Raw genomic sequence first — 16,685 nt, 5'->3', positions numbered from 1 at the left:
TTATTTAATTGTATTCTTAAAAACATGACTTGTCGTTACGGATGATTGAAGTAGAGTGATTGACAATTCTCAAGTTTGAATTCGAACATACTTCAAACTTGAGAGCTTTCTATATTCAAAGAGAATGTCTCAAGCCAGTGTCGATTGCTATATACAGCCTCTATAAACCAACAGAGACGATATCCCTTCGCGCCTGCATTTTTCAAATTTGCCGCATTTCTACTGACAAGATCTGCTTGACCAACTATACATTCGCAGCTCGTGTCACAACTCGCGGCGCGCCTCGTGGCGCGTAAGCACGACGAGCTAATGATTACACTCTTGCCTCATGGCTCGGCTCGTAGCACGTCTCGACGTGTCTCGTAAGCTCGTCGACCTAATCGATTTTATACACTAACGGATCGGTATAAGGTTTGTAATCCAATGACCAACCGAACGCGTGTGTAAACGCAAGCTCGCGTCCCGTGCGAGCCCATCGCGAGCCTCTTTGACTCGTGCCCAAAAACCGCTCCTCCACGCGATCCGAATCGCGAGACGAGCCACTCGCGTGGCGTGGCTCGCGCGAGAATGTAAACCGCCTATAAACCGCCCATTATCATTAGCTCGACGAGCTTACGAGCTCGAGGCGAACATGAAACGAGCAGCGAGCTGAGCCACAAGCCGCGAATGTAAATAAAGCTTGGTCACTCAGACCCTCTCCTACTTCTGATAAAATGTTTACAATCTCGCACCGTTGCCGTTTACTGCTGTAAGTATATGTGTGCATAAATGTTTATGTGTTGTGTATCAAGAATGGGAATTGGGTATTTTTTTAAGCGCTAATTAATTACATTTTAATTGGTGCTTATTATATTTAACTAAAATTTCAACTTTTATAAGCATTAAAAGTTATTTTTTCGGTTCGGCGTTATAACAAATTCACCAAAATTACGCAGGCTATTAAGAATATAATTTAAAGCGGTGTTATTAATGTCTTCTATCCATTTTTATTATGGCTAGGAAATAGTTAAAAACTTTCAGGTATACAGGGTGATTCATGAGACGTGAGCAGGACTAATCCTGCACACTCAGTAACTGGTAATTGATCGATCACCGTCGTATTTATGTGAAACAACCACACTTTTTCCTATTTTTCAACTTTTTGGTGAGGGCAAATTTAATTCTCTACAATCATGGTCACCCTACAAGACCTAATTAATAAACATAAAACCTCTTTTACGAAGAAAATAAAATGTCAAACCTGAGTGAGATACGAGTTTTCAAAAGTAACCAGACCGTGATGACAGTGATGACATTCAATTTGACACAGAATATCGGTAGTTTAGTATTTTTTTTTTTTTTAATTTATTTCATGACCATGGAGTAGTTTAGTATTCTAATGTTAGGGTGACCATCTATGTCGTAAATAAATTAATAACTTTTTTTTTCAACACGACTAGAAAATTAACGTTAACCTCACTAATACTGATAGGAAACAGTTGCTTATAATTTACAAAATGCGCAGTGTTAGTCCTGCTCACGTCTCCTGAATCACCCTGTATATATAAATAAAATTGTATGAAATGTCGATAGTTTTTCAGTTCAATTCCTACACCTTATAAAATAAAGTCTCCCGCTGCGTCTGCCTGTTTGTGTGTTTGTATGTTCGCCATAAACTCAAATAAGTACTGCTGAACGGACTTTAATGCGGTTTTACCACTCGATAGAGTGATTCTTGGGGAAGATTTAAAGGTGTATAATTTGTTAAGATTTAGTGTAACCCGTGCGAAGCCGGGGTGGGTCGACAGTAGTTTATAAAAGCCTGACTTACTTGGTCTGAGACTCAGAGCGGCTACCGCCAAAACCGAAATTCGCAAATTGCGGGGATCTTTCTCTTTTACTCCAATGAAGGCGTAATTAGAGTGACAGAGAAACATCCTCGCAATTGACGATTATCGATTTTCACGGTAGCCGTCCAGACTATCTTCAGACGGTAGCATTCTTGGAACTTTAATAACTCAAACTCGAAAATACGATCAGAAGTAAAAGACATGATTAAATTATTATAGATGGTCAAGCAAACCCTTTCAGTAGAAAAAGGCGGCAAATTTAAAAAATGTACGCGCGAAGGTTTAGCGTCGCATAAAAAAGTTGAATTTCGCGCCTTTTTCTACTGACAAGATTTGCTTGACAAAGTATATTAAGCCTTCCAAGCATTTTATTGAGTGGATTGTCATTTTTAGGGTAAAGGGGGTAAACTATTTTGTTATTTTGGGGTAAAGTGGTAACCCCGAGCCACGCAGGCCGGACGTGCGGAGGTGCGACGCTATCGATCGACCGCTTTCGAAGTCCACCATTTTCTTTTCTTTTTGGCGTGGCGTCGGTCCGGAGTGGTTGTGTTGAGAACGCCGAAAAGTTGTTATTTGTGTTTTAGATTAATTATTAAGCTTAAAGTTTTGACCAACAGTTTCTCGTAAAGTTGTATTTACTATAAATAGAAAAATGAGGCCGCAACAAAACGGAGATGACGGTTTTGTAAGTATAATATAATATTCTATTTTTATCTCACGCAATTACTTTTTGTTATTGAATATTTCCTGGCACTTGTAACGTTTATAAGTTTTATTATGTGCTAATTAAATGTAGCTCCATAGTGACTCTATCCAAGTTTACATGTATGGTTTTGTGTTGAATCTGCCCCGGTTCGATAAAAAACCACGCCGACCATGTCCGCCATTTTGTTGAACGCGCGTCCTACTTTCAGGATGAGCCAGAAGTTCACCGAAAAATCTTCATTGGTGGTCTGAACTACCGCACGTCAGACGAATCCTTGAAGTCTCATTTCGAAAAATGGGGGGAAATAGTCGACGTTGTTGTCATGAAGGACCCCAAGACCAAGCGATCCCGTGGATTCGGGTTCATTACTTACTCGAAAGCTCATATGGTCGATGACGCGCAAAACAACCGGCCCCACCGCATCGACGGAAGGTTAGTACATTTTTTTCACTTTATCTAGTTGTTGCAGTCCAGCTATATAAAAGGTTTTTTCTACCTTTTATATCGTTTTATGCTGCAAAAATCACAAGACAACACTTGGTGAATGTTACGTGTAAACTGCACGTGGCATTTTCTGTGAGGTCGACAATAATATTATAGGTACAGCCGAAAGTTTTAATTTATGTCCCTTTTTGTACCTTGTCACAGTGACAATAGTATCTCTAGCATAGCGACTTTCATAATGATGTAACTGACTAGGTACGAAATGGGTCATAAATTAATACCTACTTTCAACCGTACTTCAACCGTGCTATAGCACTGAAACTGTAGTATTCAAGGAACTACTCTATTGTTACAGGGTGGTTGAGACTAAGCGCGCAGTTGCTCGCCAGGATATTAAAAATCCTGAAGCCGGTGCAACAGTTAAGAAACTGTTTATTGGTGGCATTAAGGATGACCATGACGAGGAACAACTCCGAGAGTACTTCTCGAGTTACGGGAACGTACAGAATGTTAGCATCGTCACCGATAAAGCTACTGGCAAAAAGCGTGGCTTCGGATTTGTGGAATTTGATGACTATGACCCGGTGGACAAAGTTTGCTGTAAGTGTTTTCGCAATATTATTTATTTTTCGTCCACAATCTTGCCCCAGGATGGATTTTTATATCTAGGTCTGGCTTCTCTAATTGTGGAGATTAACCATTGATTATAAGCTATACCTGACTACTTATTTAAATGGTGTGTCCGGTACGCAAGTCAATGTACATTGCAGCTATTTAATCCTAATTATCAAGTAATTTGTTTTCTTTACATTTCTAATTTCTTTTCTGTTCTTTACAGTGAATGTCCCCCATAAAATTGGAGGTAAACAATTGGATGTTAAGAAAGCATTGCCTAAGGATGGCTCTGACCAAAGAGGAGGTGGTGGTGGCAGACAAGGCCAAGGCAGAAACGACAACTGGGGTAACGGAGGTATGTATTCTTTATTTTGAGGTTCTTCAATATAATTTATGAAGTTGATAAGTATTCATTTCAATATTTTGTGTGTTCCAGGAGGCTATGGTAACAACCAGGGAGGTTGGAATAACTCAAATCCATGGGATAATAACCAGGGAGGAGGATGGGGAGGGAACCAGGGGGGTGGTGGTTATGGAGGCGGCGGAAACCAACGCGGAGGGGGTAGCTGGGGTGGAAATCAGGACTTTGGCAACTATGGCCAACAAAGCTATAGCGGGGGCCCCACTAGAAATCAGCAATACACTAACAATCGTACAGCACCATACAACATGAACCAGGGTGGTGGCGGTGGCGGCAGCGGCGGTGGCTACGGCGGCGGCAGCTATGGTGGTGGCCAAGGAAGAGGAGGTCGCTTCTAAATCCAGGTACGTATTTTTTTATAATTAACTTCATCATTTTTCATACTACTCACTATCAAATCGCCCAATATTAAAATCTAAACCTGACTAAATTTCAGTACTTCATAGGATATACATCGTTTTTCAGGATTAACGGGATAAATTTATTTCACTGAGCCATACATAGCATTAACATATGAAGCTTAGGAATAGTTAGTGTGACTCCTGTCTTTTTTTTTGGCAAATAGTTCCAATGATAATGCTATGCTGGTAGTGTAGTGTGTTTATTTATGACTCATTAAAGATTTTTTCAATCTCTAGGTTTCGTGCTAAGTACACTAGTAAAGCAGTGTTAACCGTGCTAGTGTAGGCAGTACGCTCCGGAGCACTAGTTACACACCTCATGGTCCACACGCGAGACCACCTAGGAGAAGCCGTCAGGAAAACCTTAGAAATTAGCTGGAGTTCTTGTCTCATTCATAGAAATATGAATTAGAATATTTTAAAATGTGTACTGATCTTTGTAAGTTGGTCTTCTATTTATTGTAGTACTTAGGTACTTACCGTGACATACTTTTAAGGAAATAGCTATGTAAAATAAAAATTAGAATTACATTTTTTACAGTAATAAAGTACAATCTAGGATAATGTAAGAACTCCCTTTTTAGTAGATGCTAGGTGTATGAGATCAATTAATTTTATTTGACATAGAATATAAAGAATCATGATTCAGACTATTTTTCCTGACTTTTACTCAGTATTAAGTTCTCAATTAGCTGTTAAATAAAAATATAGGCATATAATTAAATCTGTAGGTTAATTTAATGTAAAATAAAATTTAATACAAACTGTAGGGTTGTTTCTTTAGATCTGTAAATATTCCTTTTTATTTTTTTATTTAGAGTAAAAAATATGAGAACCGTAACCTGAATAAAACCGCAGGTCTTGTTCTCACGACTTGGAAGGAATCTATGAGGAAGGTAACTTATAAAATAAAAAACATACCATAAGTAGCATTGGAGGTGTTCACGGCGTAGGTAACTACAGTTATTAGTACACCGGACGCGAACGTAAGGGTAGTTAGGTAGGTAAATTCGAGAAAAAATACCTTCAGTTGCAGGAGCATCCTCCCCTTATTATTTTTAATTAACTACTAAACCAAGGCTACAAATGATTTATGGCCTATCCTATGTCCAAAATTGGTTATTCTCATCAATTACCAGCAAGCTGTTACCAGTCGTAACAACTGGGATTTAATTTCTTACCTGTCCAGTAATAACAACTGAAAAAAAAATCCTTATATACATATTTTTCAGTATAGAACAAAATTTTTTTGGTGGTCACAGCTGGGATTTTTTTCTCAGTTACACTGGGGACAGGTGAAAAAAAATCCAGTTACCACGGGTAATAAGTTGTTGCTTAACTAGTGGGAATAACCCAATAAACTTTAGGTTCGGGAGTAAAATGGCTAACTTGTGGACGGACAAAAAACAATAATATACTTGCCTATGAGTTTACAATTAGCAATTACAGTTTGCAATTTATGTCATGGTGTGCTAATTTGATTAATTTCTTATTGTAAAAACACGATAAACTCGTTATGGGAAAGAAGGGGGAAAATAAGCCAAAGATAACTAACTAGTAACTACAGATGACAAACCCAAGCCTCGCCTGGTAGTGCGCACTGTGTAGAAACCCTATGTGGCTAGGGGATTCAGTAATTTTGTTTCAAAATTTCAACATGGAATGTCTATTCAACACACTCATTCTGTGTAGGAATACAAGAAGAGCATTAGTATTTACCCTTTACCACATGAAGCCATATAGGGTACATATGGCAGTTATTGACACTGACGTGACGTCCCGCTCTTACACTGCAAAGTGCAATCGCGCTGTAACTTATATAATCAATTAGATTCGGGTTAGGCGCATGCGTAAATACCTTCTCAAACGAAATTAATGTACCATTACCTTACACGAAACATGCCCAGGCTCAGGCCGATTACTAAAAACAGGCGTCGGCGTGAACATACCTCGCCTTTAACCCATTGGCCGCCACAGACTGCTGTGGACATCATCGGAAAGTTTTGGATTTACGCGAGACTCCGTAAAGTTCAATTTCGCTTAAATAATCGCGATCGCCTGGCGTCCGGGGCTCGGCATATTCGCGCGCCGTCTGGCGTTCAAAGGGTTAATAAATGAGCCGTATAAATACGCATTTCTGGTTCAGAAATAGTGCGCGCAGATAATTCCACATATTAATCGCCACTGTAATTTTGTTTTCCATTTATTGCGAGGATCGAATCACGAGTAGTGCTTCCTTTAGGTACATCCAAAAATCCAAAGTGAAATTGAGCTCAATAATGCGGGAGAATCTTACGTAGGAATTTTAAAGATGGAATTTGTTAACCCGAGTTGTTAACCTTGCTGACCCAACCGTTATTCATATTTAACGGTAATTCTTTGGTGGCACAGTTATTGGCAGTCACTATTTTGGAAGCGGCGCTGTCAGTAGGTAGGTACTATACGTACTATTGAATGGATAGAAAGCCTGTGTCTAAATTTTACCGCTAATCATTGTCGGATTGTTTGCACATTAGTAGTAGTGAAAATATTATTGCGCTGTGTTTACGCTCTGACCTTAGGTAAAATAGACGACGCAGCCCTGAACTTTAAAAAAAACGAACCACCCTGTAAGAATAGGGGACACCTTAACATCGCTTTTTAGACGAAACGTGTGGTTATACTTACACACAAAATAAAATTCAACGACACGTAGGTACAGCGGTCGTGCGTTAGAAGTTTTCCCTATTATTTTATTTCTAATTCTTTAAATTTTATTTTCCATGGACTGCGGGAGGGACTGGGGTCATATCGATCGGCCAGTGATATGTCATCTTCAGGTGAGTATTTTTTCCCACGAAATTCAACTGGTTGAATCATCAATACATGTCGACACATATCAAACTTCATTTTGCACGCATTAAGACGATTTTCAACAATTTCTGAAGGAAGAGGAGTTAAAATTTTGAGGACTTGGCTAATTTTGATATGTGTTGAAACAACACGTACCTACGATCACGTCGACCTTGATGTATTCTATAACGGTGCAGACGCATATACAGTTAAGGTTAAATGAACTCTCGTTTCCGTTAATCTGGCCGCCTGCCACATCCTGTATATCCGTCGGCTTATGAAAATACAATGGGGTCTAAAAACGGTGACTGGTTAACATCTTAGTTTTACCTTCGTTGTGTTTTAATAAAATAATAAAGTTTAAAAATAAATCTGCGTTTTCATTTATTCAGATACCTACCTACCCTAATCTCCTTTCCTCCAGCCTTACACAAACACATGTTGGCATGTATAGTCGGGATGATTACAGCGGACTGATTGCCTCTTACAAAAGCATGAGTGCCAGTGTATAATTTCCTGTCTTATAACAGACATGGATAAATCAGTAGAAGTCCGCGTAACCCAAAACTCAAAGGGATTTTGTTGTTTCATATTACGACGTAGAGAACAACATTCAAAGAATTTACCTACACCTGTAGTCAAATTGGAGAATTAAAAAAAGAAACTGTTGGTCCTACCTGCTACCTACCTGGCATTCCTGGTATTGGGATGAGATAAAGGTATGAAAGTGCACAAAAAGATCATCAATAAATCTTTGTAGAGATAAATGCACTGATCGCACAATGGTGACGTGGTAAACCAGTCGTGGGTTCGACATGTGCTAATATGAGTTTTAGGGTCTTTTATATACAGGGCGTCCCACGGCGATGCCACATGGAGGGAAAGTACCTTAAATATCATAGATAGCATATTTTGCTGAAAGAAGACTTCATTTTATTTTTAAAACTTAGTAAAGTTGCATTCATACTTTTTTTATTTTTTTTGAAAAAAAAAGTATGAAAAAAAATATCGCGTCATTGGAGGAAAAGTACCTTAATTATTGTAAATGAACATCTTACTGAAAGAAGACATTATTTCGATTTAAAAAAATAAGTTGAATTGCATTTTAAATAATTTCATGGTTAAACCGGGAATCGAACCCGCTACACGAGAAAAAAAAATACCCTGTAGCTTTGTCATATCGATCGAAAGGCTTCATTATTGTAAATGAACATCTTACTGAAAGAAGACATTATTTCGATTTAAAAAAATAAGTTGAATTGCATTTTAAATAATTTCATGGTTAAACCGGGAATCGAACCCGCTACACGAGAAAAAAAAATACCCTGTAGCTTTGTCATATCGATCGAAAGGCTTCAAAAAAATAGAGCTTATTTCAATGTGAGAATTACTTTTTTGCTAAATAACGAAATAAAAATAAAGGCCATGCATTTTAATATTTTTAATACAAAATTAAATCAATTTATCAAATGCTCAAAATGTTTTCCATCCTGTTCACATTGAAGCCTTTCGGTCGGTATGACAAAGCTACAACTTATTTTTTTTCTCGTGTAGCGGGTTCGATTCCCGGTTTAACCATGAAATTATTTAAAATGCAATTCAACTTTTTTTTTAAATCGAAATAATGTCTTCTTTCGGTAAGATGCTCATTTACAATAATTAAGGTACTTTTCCTCCAATGACGCGATAATTTTTTTCCATACAATTTTTTTTCAAAAAAATAAAAAAAGTATGAATGCAACTTTACTAAGTTTTAAAAATAAAATGAAGTCTTCTTTCAGCAAAATATGCTATCTATGATATTTAAGGTACTTTCCCTCCATGTGGCATCGCCGTGGGACGCCCTGTATATATAAGTTTGACGAATACCAATTATTCTTTTTGGTGAAGAAAGATGAGAAATTAGTCTTGAGGAAACCAAGACTGATCCGATCCGATTTTTGAGGGGGCCGATTTTTGAATTCCGACCTCAGCATTTCGTTCAATATTATCTCTACAACTAGGCATTTATCTACTAAACAGTTGAAAACGAGTGGCCAATACCACTAGATTCCCAATTTATAATTAACCCTCGTATTTCAAAAATTAGCATACCGTCCGTATTCCAATGTTTTTCAAGTGACGAAATGCAGAAATCGCCATCGCCACCCAGTGCTCTGTTTTATTAAAAGCTGTCAAAAAGGGACTTCCACTTGTATTACAAGTTAAAAGCTTTTGATAAACAGCACCTAGGTCTCTAATAGCAATATTAGCAATACATGAGCATGTAGGTATTATCTCCATACTTGACGCAGCACTTTGCATGAAAACTTAGCGTGGCCACGTGGCCAGACTCATAGTTTTTCAAGCGCTCTATATATATGTGACATAAATTTGAGCTGAGCAACGTCTTTACGCATAGGTATTGTTGCTAACTCTAATATTGTAGGCGTAAGTGAGAATGCGGCATACTTATCAGTGTATTACTTTACTTTTCTAAACTATAGGCGCTTAGCACTCTATCGCACTTTGCTCCGATGTTAAGCGAGATAACGCTATGCATATAATTATTATAGCGACATCTCTCGACGTGCGAAACGTATCCAGGCCCCCTAGCCAAGGTTACAATCGCTATCGCTTCGACAACGAAAAGCATTATGTATCTCTATCACTCTTCCCCATTAGTGTGACAGTGACAGTTGCGTTTCGATCGCTACGGAGCGTTACGCTATGCATATAATTATTATAGCGACATCTCTCGACGTGCGAAACGTATCCAGGCCCCCTAGCCAAGGTTACAATCGCTATCGCTTCGACAACGAAAAGCATTATGTATCTCTATCACTCTTCCCCATTAGTGTGACAGTGACAGTTGCGTTTCGATCGCTACGGAGCGTTACGCTACGTCTTACGTAGGCGAACAACGCGCGAACGCGGCGCGGCGCGGCGCGGCGAAAGCGGCCGCCGCCGCGCCGCGCCGCCTGACATTCGCGTGCAAATCGCGCCGCACCGCGTTCGCAACGAGATCGCTTACGTAGGACACTTCTATGGGCATCAAAGGATTGATTTCGCCGCGCCGCGCCGCGCCGCGTTCGCGCGTTGTTCGCCTACGTAAGACGTAGCGTTAGCGATTGGCATCTTGGCTACGCGGCCTGTGTTAGTTTAGAGTTTAGGTACGATTAGGGAAGAGGCGTCTTCGATTGAGAATGGGGTTGGCAACTCGTTCCTATACGTAGATGAATGTTTTATAAAAATATTTTATACATGGCGCTAGCATAGGTTTTACTTGTTCGTTGAGATTTGGCCTAGTGTAATGGGATATATATAATGATCGTTCGGCAACCTTTCCGCTCTGACCAATTGGTACGTTCAAGCTGAACCAAGGAAAAATGTATAGTATATATAATATATAGTATATATATATATATATAATACGACCAATTTACCTACGTAAATAAGTGCTGTCAAAACGTCCGCTGCATTGTACCTTCTGTTAATTCCCGTCCATCTGTATTTTATTTACTAAAAGCATCAACGTAGGTACTAACAAATGAACCCAACCTATTGGCCGCCGGACCTAGTCCGCAAAGACGCTCACTCACACGCCAGAGCAAATTTTAAGTAAACAACTAATAAAAAGTTTAGGGATTGCAAATAGTGATATCGATATTTACAATATTATGGTAAAAATCTTTTTAATTTAGCTTTGTTCTTATCCTGTTTTAATTTCATTCCAAATTGCCAAAATTAAACATATGTTTTACACCCGAAAATGTTTAAAATATAGGGATTTAACATAAAAATCAACCACTAAACAATGTCGATTCAAGACGTGATATCGCCGCACTAGGCTAGACGAGCAGTCTTTTATACAAGACAACGGCGCCCATGGACTGCCCGCAGTGCAGACTGACAAGGACTGTTTCCGCGCGGATCAAGTAATAATAGTCTCTAGGTCAACGGCGTAAGCGCTTGTCGGTACGTAAACTTTATTGGCGTAACGTTAAAGCTGCGCATCATGTGTCGATAAAGTCAATATACCGGAACTGTTTTAGTGAAAATTACACGTGGGTTGAATTTTTAATGAGTGAAGATATTATTCCGGAATTAGAATCTATCATTATAATTTCAGTTTGGTTTACATTAATCTATAGGTAAACTCTTATCAAAAAAACGTTCAACGACTTGTTATAAAAAAAATACACATTAACTTCAATGTTATAACAAAAAATTAAAGTCTGATAAACAGGTATGTCCCTGTACCACTCTTGTGCGAAGCGGTCGCTGCGGTGTATCCCTTCCCACTAAGCTATAAAATAACATCAATTATTTTTTTTATTTATGTCTTCTGCAATTAAATAGTCCACAATCTACAAGGGCAAATTTACTTGTCTGACTCTACTTTATAGAGCTAAAGAAGCTGCCTGAACTTTAAATATAGTTATGCCTATCTGACTCTCGTTCTACGTATTCTAGTAAGTAGTTACCTACTATTCGTTGAAAAAAATTGGCGATTAACAAGTGTTCAAATACTTAGATAAAAACATATTTCTGACTTTATATTTACTTTAAAAATTCCCATATTGAGTTAACATTCCCATCCCTAGCTGTCTTTTATACAAGACAACGGCGACGAGGAACATGAAAAATGTTGGAAATTGGAGCATTTTTTTTTAAATGCCTTATTATAAAAGAAGGGATTTATATAGCCGCTTAAAAAGCAAATAAATGAAAAAACAAAGACCTTAAATATGAACACGAGTGTAAATGAAATTGCAATTGTTATTATTTTCACATTAACTCAGTGGTTGAATTTGTGTCTTGTATACAAGACGACGGCGCCAGCGTATCGTTCTATCGTTGTCTTCTATACCGGACAACGGCGGTCAAAGGGTTAAATGCATAGTGTAGGATGCTGCCTACAGAAAAAACATCTAATTTTATACATAATTAGAAAAACCTATATATATACTTATGTCTATTTATATATTATTTTAACAGTAAAACTAATCCGTTTTTCGAAATTTTATATAAATTTTCGCAATATTTTCTCTCATTTTCTGACATTAGTCTAAAGAGAAGAGATGAGAGAAATGTCAGAAAATTTGAACGTAATACGTCACACGTTTAGGGAGTGGGAGGGGGTCAAGAAAATGTGACATGTTGTGATATGGGGGAGGGGGGCTTCACAAACATTGTGACGTCATTTTAACTTCACCAGTAACCGAAAATTAATTTATATTTTTTCTTTCGCTGTACATTTAAATAATGAGGTTTTGGAAGTAGGCAATTTTCGTTCCTAATTGGTTTTGTGTTATAAAATTACTAATACTTCTTTTACCAAAAATATTTTTTTATTAAAAATATACTGCCGAGTTAGTATTGCCGATTTCGTTGAAAACTAAATTGCCTAAAATGTCACGTCACACCAGGTGGGGAGAGATTTGAAAAATGTGACCAAGTGTCACCAGGAGGGGGGGAGGGGTCAAAAAACCTAGAAATTCGTGTGACGTAATTAATGGATGATCTCCCTCATAGGTGTCTCACAAATACATAGTTTACCTTTCTGATGATGGTAGGATTTATCATATATATATTTTACCTACTGAAAATTATAATTATATTTACCTACATAAATATGATTTAGCCTATGCAACTTTTAACACTGATTTCGCAGTGAAAATCGATGTTATAATTTTTTTACCATTTTCCCCATAATCAGCAAACAATTACGTAACACATATATTAATTTCGGGCAAAAAGAAAAAATCATGCATTTTAGGGTTAAGATCATGGACACGACCGCGATGCCTGCCTGTGTCTAATTAAATACCTACCTACTTTTCTAGAGATCTTAAAGGCCACATTGCAGGCTCAACGAAATGTCATTCAAAACTCAGGGCCTACCGCGAACCACGGTTGACGAGTTGCCTCCCTGTCACACTTACGTACGAATTTACAAGTGTGACAAAGAGGCAACACGTTGAACGTGGTTCGCGGTAGGCCCGCTGGAGTAGCCAACTGGGGAACTTCCCAACTTTTGTCTTAAACTTGGTTATTTTTAACCGACTTCCATTTCATAGAAGGAGGAGGTTCTGTATTCGGTTGTGGCTATTTTTTTTTTCTATGTACGTTCACCGATTACTCCGAGACCCGTAGTCCGATTTGAGTAATTCTTTTTTTGTTTGAAAGGAGCTACCTCCGAGTTGGTCCCATTTTAATTTGGTTCTGTTCTGATGATGGGATCCATGAGGAATTGAGGGAACTCCTCAATTTTTAAAGGCACATGCATGGCGATTTGGGTGTTTTCTTAAGCAACTCGAGCATTTTCTTCCGAAAACCACCACTTTGATGAAGTAGACCTGATGATGATGATTGTTTTGATGATAATGATGATGATTTTTTAAATGTAGTATGTTCAGCGATTACTCCGGCACCTGTGATCCGATTTGAGTAATTCTTTTTTTGTTTGGAAGGAGTTGCCTCCAAGGTGTTTCCGTATTATTTTTGGTTCTGGTCTGATGATGGAATCCATGAGGAATTGAGGGAACTCCTCAGTTTTTAAAGGCACGTGTAAAGTGATTTCGGTGTTTTCTAAAGTAACTCTAGCATTTGCTTCCGAACACCGCCAATTTGATGTAGTGCAAGTGTAGCCTTACCACGAGTTTGACATTGACATATAGTGACGATAACGTCTTCGTAACTTATTTTTTATGCATCTCGCTCGCACTAATATGCCAGTACGAGCGAGATGCAAAGAAAGTAAGAACACACACGCTAGCGAATAAATCAATGTCAAACTCTTGGTAAGCTGGTAAGGCTAGATCGGGGGTTAGGGTTAGGAGTTAAGGGGTCGGGTAATGGTGGTTGATGGGCTGCTGGTTCAGGGCCGACTGGTACATGAATCAGGGGGGTTGATGCGCTGAGAGGTAGAGTGATCGGGGGGGTTGAGGGATTGGGTCAGTGGCGGGGCGGAGGATGGATTTAGTGAAGTGACAGGAATTATAATTTCCCAGACGGACTCGAGAAAATTCCTGATTACATATTTATTAAACTAGGTACACGAATTTAGTGTTAATCATGATGTAGTTTTTCATTCATGCGTCGCGCTCTTAACAATGCGTTAAAACTAAAAATGGAAAAATAAAAACTTTTTACAAAAAAAAAGAAAACCGACTTCAAAAAGGATGAAATAAAATATTATCCTTTTTAAGTCTATGCGTTACTAACTGATATGTTTGAAGTCGGTGCCAAGCCAAGTAGTAACAATACCCGTCAAAAATAATCAGCTTTATGACTATAAATCCCATTAGAACTGTACTAATAACTATTATAAATGTGTAAGTAATTCTGTCTGCCTCTTTATCGCCTTTTCATGGCTAAACAACTGAACCGCTTTAGGTGAAATTTGACAAGAAAGCTCGGAGTAATTAACAATGGAGCCGCCATTAACAGGCGTTCCTCTCTGTCGAAAATAGGCGGCCAATGGTCAACCACATGTCAACCATATGTATGGACTGACGTTTATCTGACATGCCGTACCTATACATTTGACTTGCCCCTCCCCCGCAAAAAACGGCAGACTATTTTGTACCGAAAATTTTAGACATGGCGTCTCCAAAGCAAGAAAGTAAATTCCTTGAATTGTTTTATGTACAGCCACACGCTAAGGCCGAGTACCTGGATTACTAAATGGACTGAAATGACATGGAATCAAATGGTACTCAGGCGTTGCATGTGCCTGCACAGACTGCATAAAATAAGGTGGGAGGCGATAGCAAGGGATCCTATTGGCCTAAGTCCCTACTTCCCTAGCCCTAACTTATTCTATGACAAGGATGTCTGTACCGGGAGACCTATCGGTAACAGACGGATTCCCTACGGGGGGGGATCAAGGTGGTTTGGATGGATACTTGCTGCCGATCGCCCAGGCTCAAACGACCGATTAAGGCTGAAGGAGTCTTATGCCACAGCAAGGGTTCCTGTAAAAAGGTGGTGGATGGGAGCCTCTACTCTCAGAGTGCCGCCCTGAGCAAGCAGAGGTTTTTTGGGTATGGAGGTAGTGAAACACCAACGGACAATTGGTATCTGATTTATTTACAATTTACATTTCTTTATATACACAACTTTACCTATAGCACACATATGTAAATCTTATTTGTATTCCATCCGTGTAAAGTGCAACTAAGAAAATATGTTTATGCTGGCTTATGCCCTAGATTGATCTGCGTGGATCAGCGCGATGCGCTGACGACATCTGTTGCTTAAACATTTTATATTTTGAAATGTAGTCCTCTGAATAAGGGACGGGAAATAACTTTAGTCCCAATCCCACGCTTGCGTGCCGACAAACATGGTACGGACTGTGCCAAGAAGGTTTGATCGTGTGTTCTGAGGTGTGTTCTTAGGTACAGTCGACGTCAAAGATATGTTTACACTTTTGCACCTTACTCCTTTGTACTTTGTACAGAAAGTACGTTAATTGTCGTCGTGTAAGGCAATCTAACGTACATCCTTATCGAATCGCACCAAAATCATGGTATGCTTCAAAAGTTGGCTTGGCACCGACTTCAAACATATCTGTTAGTAACGCATAGACTTAAAAAGGATAATATTTTATTTCATCCTTTTTGAACTCGGTTTTCTTTTTTTTGTATAAAGTTTTTATTACATTGTTTCTATTCAGAATCACGAGCTTCTGCATCATCAATTCAATCACCGAGAAAAATTCCCTATTTTTAATAGACTTCCACAAATCTCAAAAGGAGGAGATCAGAACGGAACTCTTCAACGACGCATACGAGTAGCTCACGTTTGGCGATTAATCCTCTTCGTTATGTTTTTTTTTAAGCCACATTTATTTCAAGCTCGAGTTCCGAACCCCACCATGAGGAATCGAGGGAACTTCTGAAATCTTAAAGGCATATACAACTATACTCGTACATAGATTTATGTATTTTCATCAGAAAATCTCAAGCATAAATATATACATTCAAAACTGTCGCATTTGATGAAGTGGAACGCTGATGATGATCAGAACAGAACTTTTCAACGATGCATATTAGTAGGTACACGTTTGGCGATTTCGATCGGTAGAGTGCGTAAAGCATTCATTAAATGTTGGCTATAATTAGTTTTTCAAAAAACACAATTTGACCGAATTACATTGAAAGGTTAAAATGATAATCATTCCTATTCTGAATACACTCTTTGTGATCTTAGACATCTCGTTTACACTACTCCGCTTGTATTGCGGAAATCCATTATTCCACTGATTTCACTTTCATTTATCAGCACGCGGGGAAACCCCACAACTAGATCCGTGGGAAATGAATAATCGGTACCTACCATTATTACCTAGAAGAGGAATTCGACATGCTAACTCGTCAGCATTTGGCATTATTCTTATAGGAGACATGGAGCCCTCACAAATCCTTTACGTCGGCTGACCAAGGGCC

General features: G+C 38.6%; 1 protein-coding gene across 1 annotated transcript; it reads left to right on the top strand.

Annotated features, from left to right (window-relative positions):
• The first annotated feature begins 2,298 nt into the window (after nucleotides 1–2,298).
• Nucleotides 2,299–5,183, top strand: LOC134674619 (heterogeneous nuclear ribonucleoprotein 87F-like). The gene is made up of 6 exons (XM_063532739.1): nucleotides 2,299–2,514; nucleotides 2,744–2,967; nucleotides 3,335–3,579; nucleotides 3,818–3,949; nucleotides 4,031–4,359; nucleotides 4,654–5,183. The coding sequence occupies exons 1-5, from the start codon at nucleotides 2,482–2,484 to the stop codon at nucleotides 4,351–4,353; spliced, it is 957 nt and encodes a 318-aa protein (XP_063388809.1). The 5' UTR covers nucleotides 2,299–2,481; the 3' UTR covers nucleotides 4,354–4,359; nucleotides 4,654–5,183.
• Nucleotides 5,184–16,685: the final 11,502 nt, after the last annotated feature.

Source organism: Cydia fagiglandana, chromosome 2 (genome assembly GCF_963556715.1).
Source record: "Cydia fagiglandana chromosome 2, ilCydFagi1.1, whole genome shotgun sequence".
In the NCBI taxonomy this organism is placed as follows: domain Eukaryota; kingdom Metazoa; phylum Arthropoda; class Insecta; order Lepidoptera; family Tortricidae; genus Cydia; species Cydia fagiglandana.
The sequence above is the reverse complement of the archived record's forward strand: the minus strand, read 5'-3'. Positions and strand labels throughout refer to the sequence as shown.

Excerpts from the sequence above, each read along its gene's own strand:
- LOC134674619 (XM_063532739.1), top strand. The coding sequence starts at position 2,482 with ATGAGGCCGCAACAAAACGGAGATGACGGTTTT. Across the intron at positions 2,968-3,334 it reads CCCCACCGCATCGACGGAAG|GGTGGTTGAGACTAAGCGCG; the intron begins GTTAGTACATTT and ends CTATTGTTACAG. Across the intron at positions 3,580-3,817 it reads CCCGGTGGACAAAGTTTGCT|TGAATGTCCCCCATAAAATT; the intron begins GTAAGTGTTTTC and ends TGTTCTTTACAG.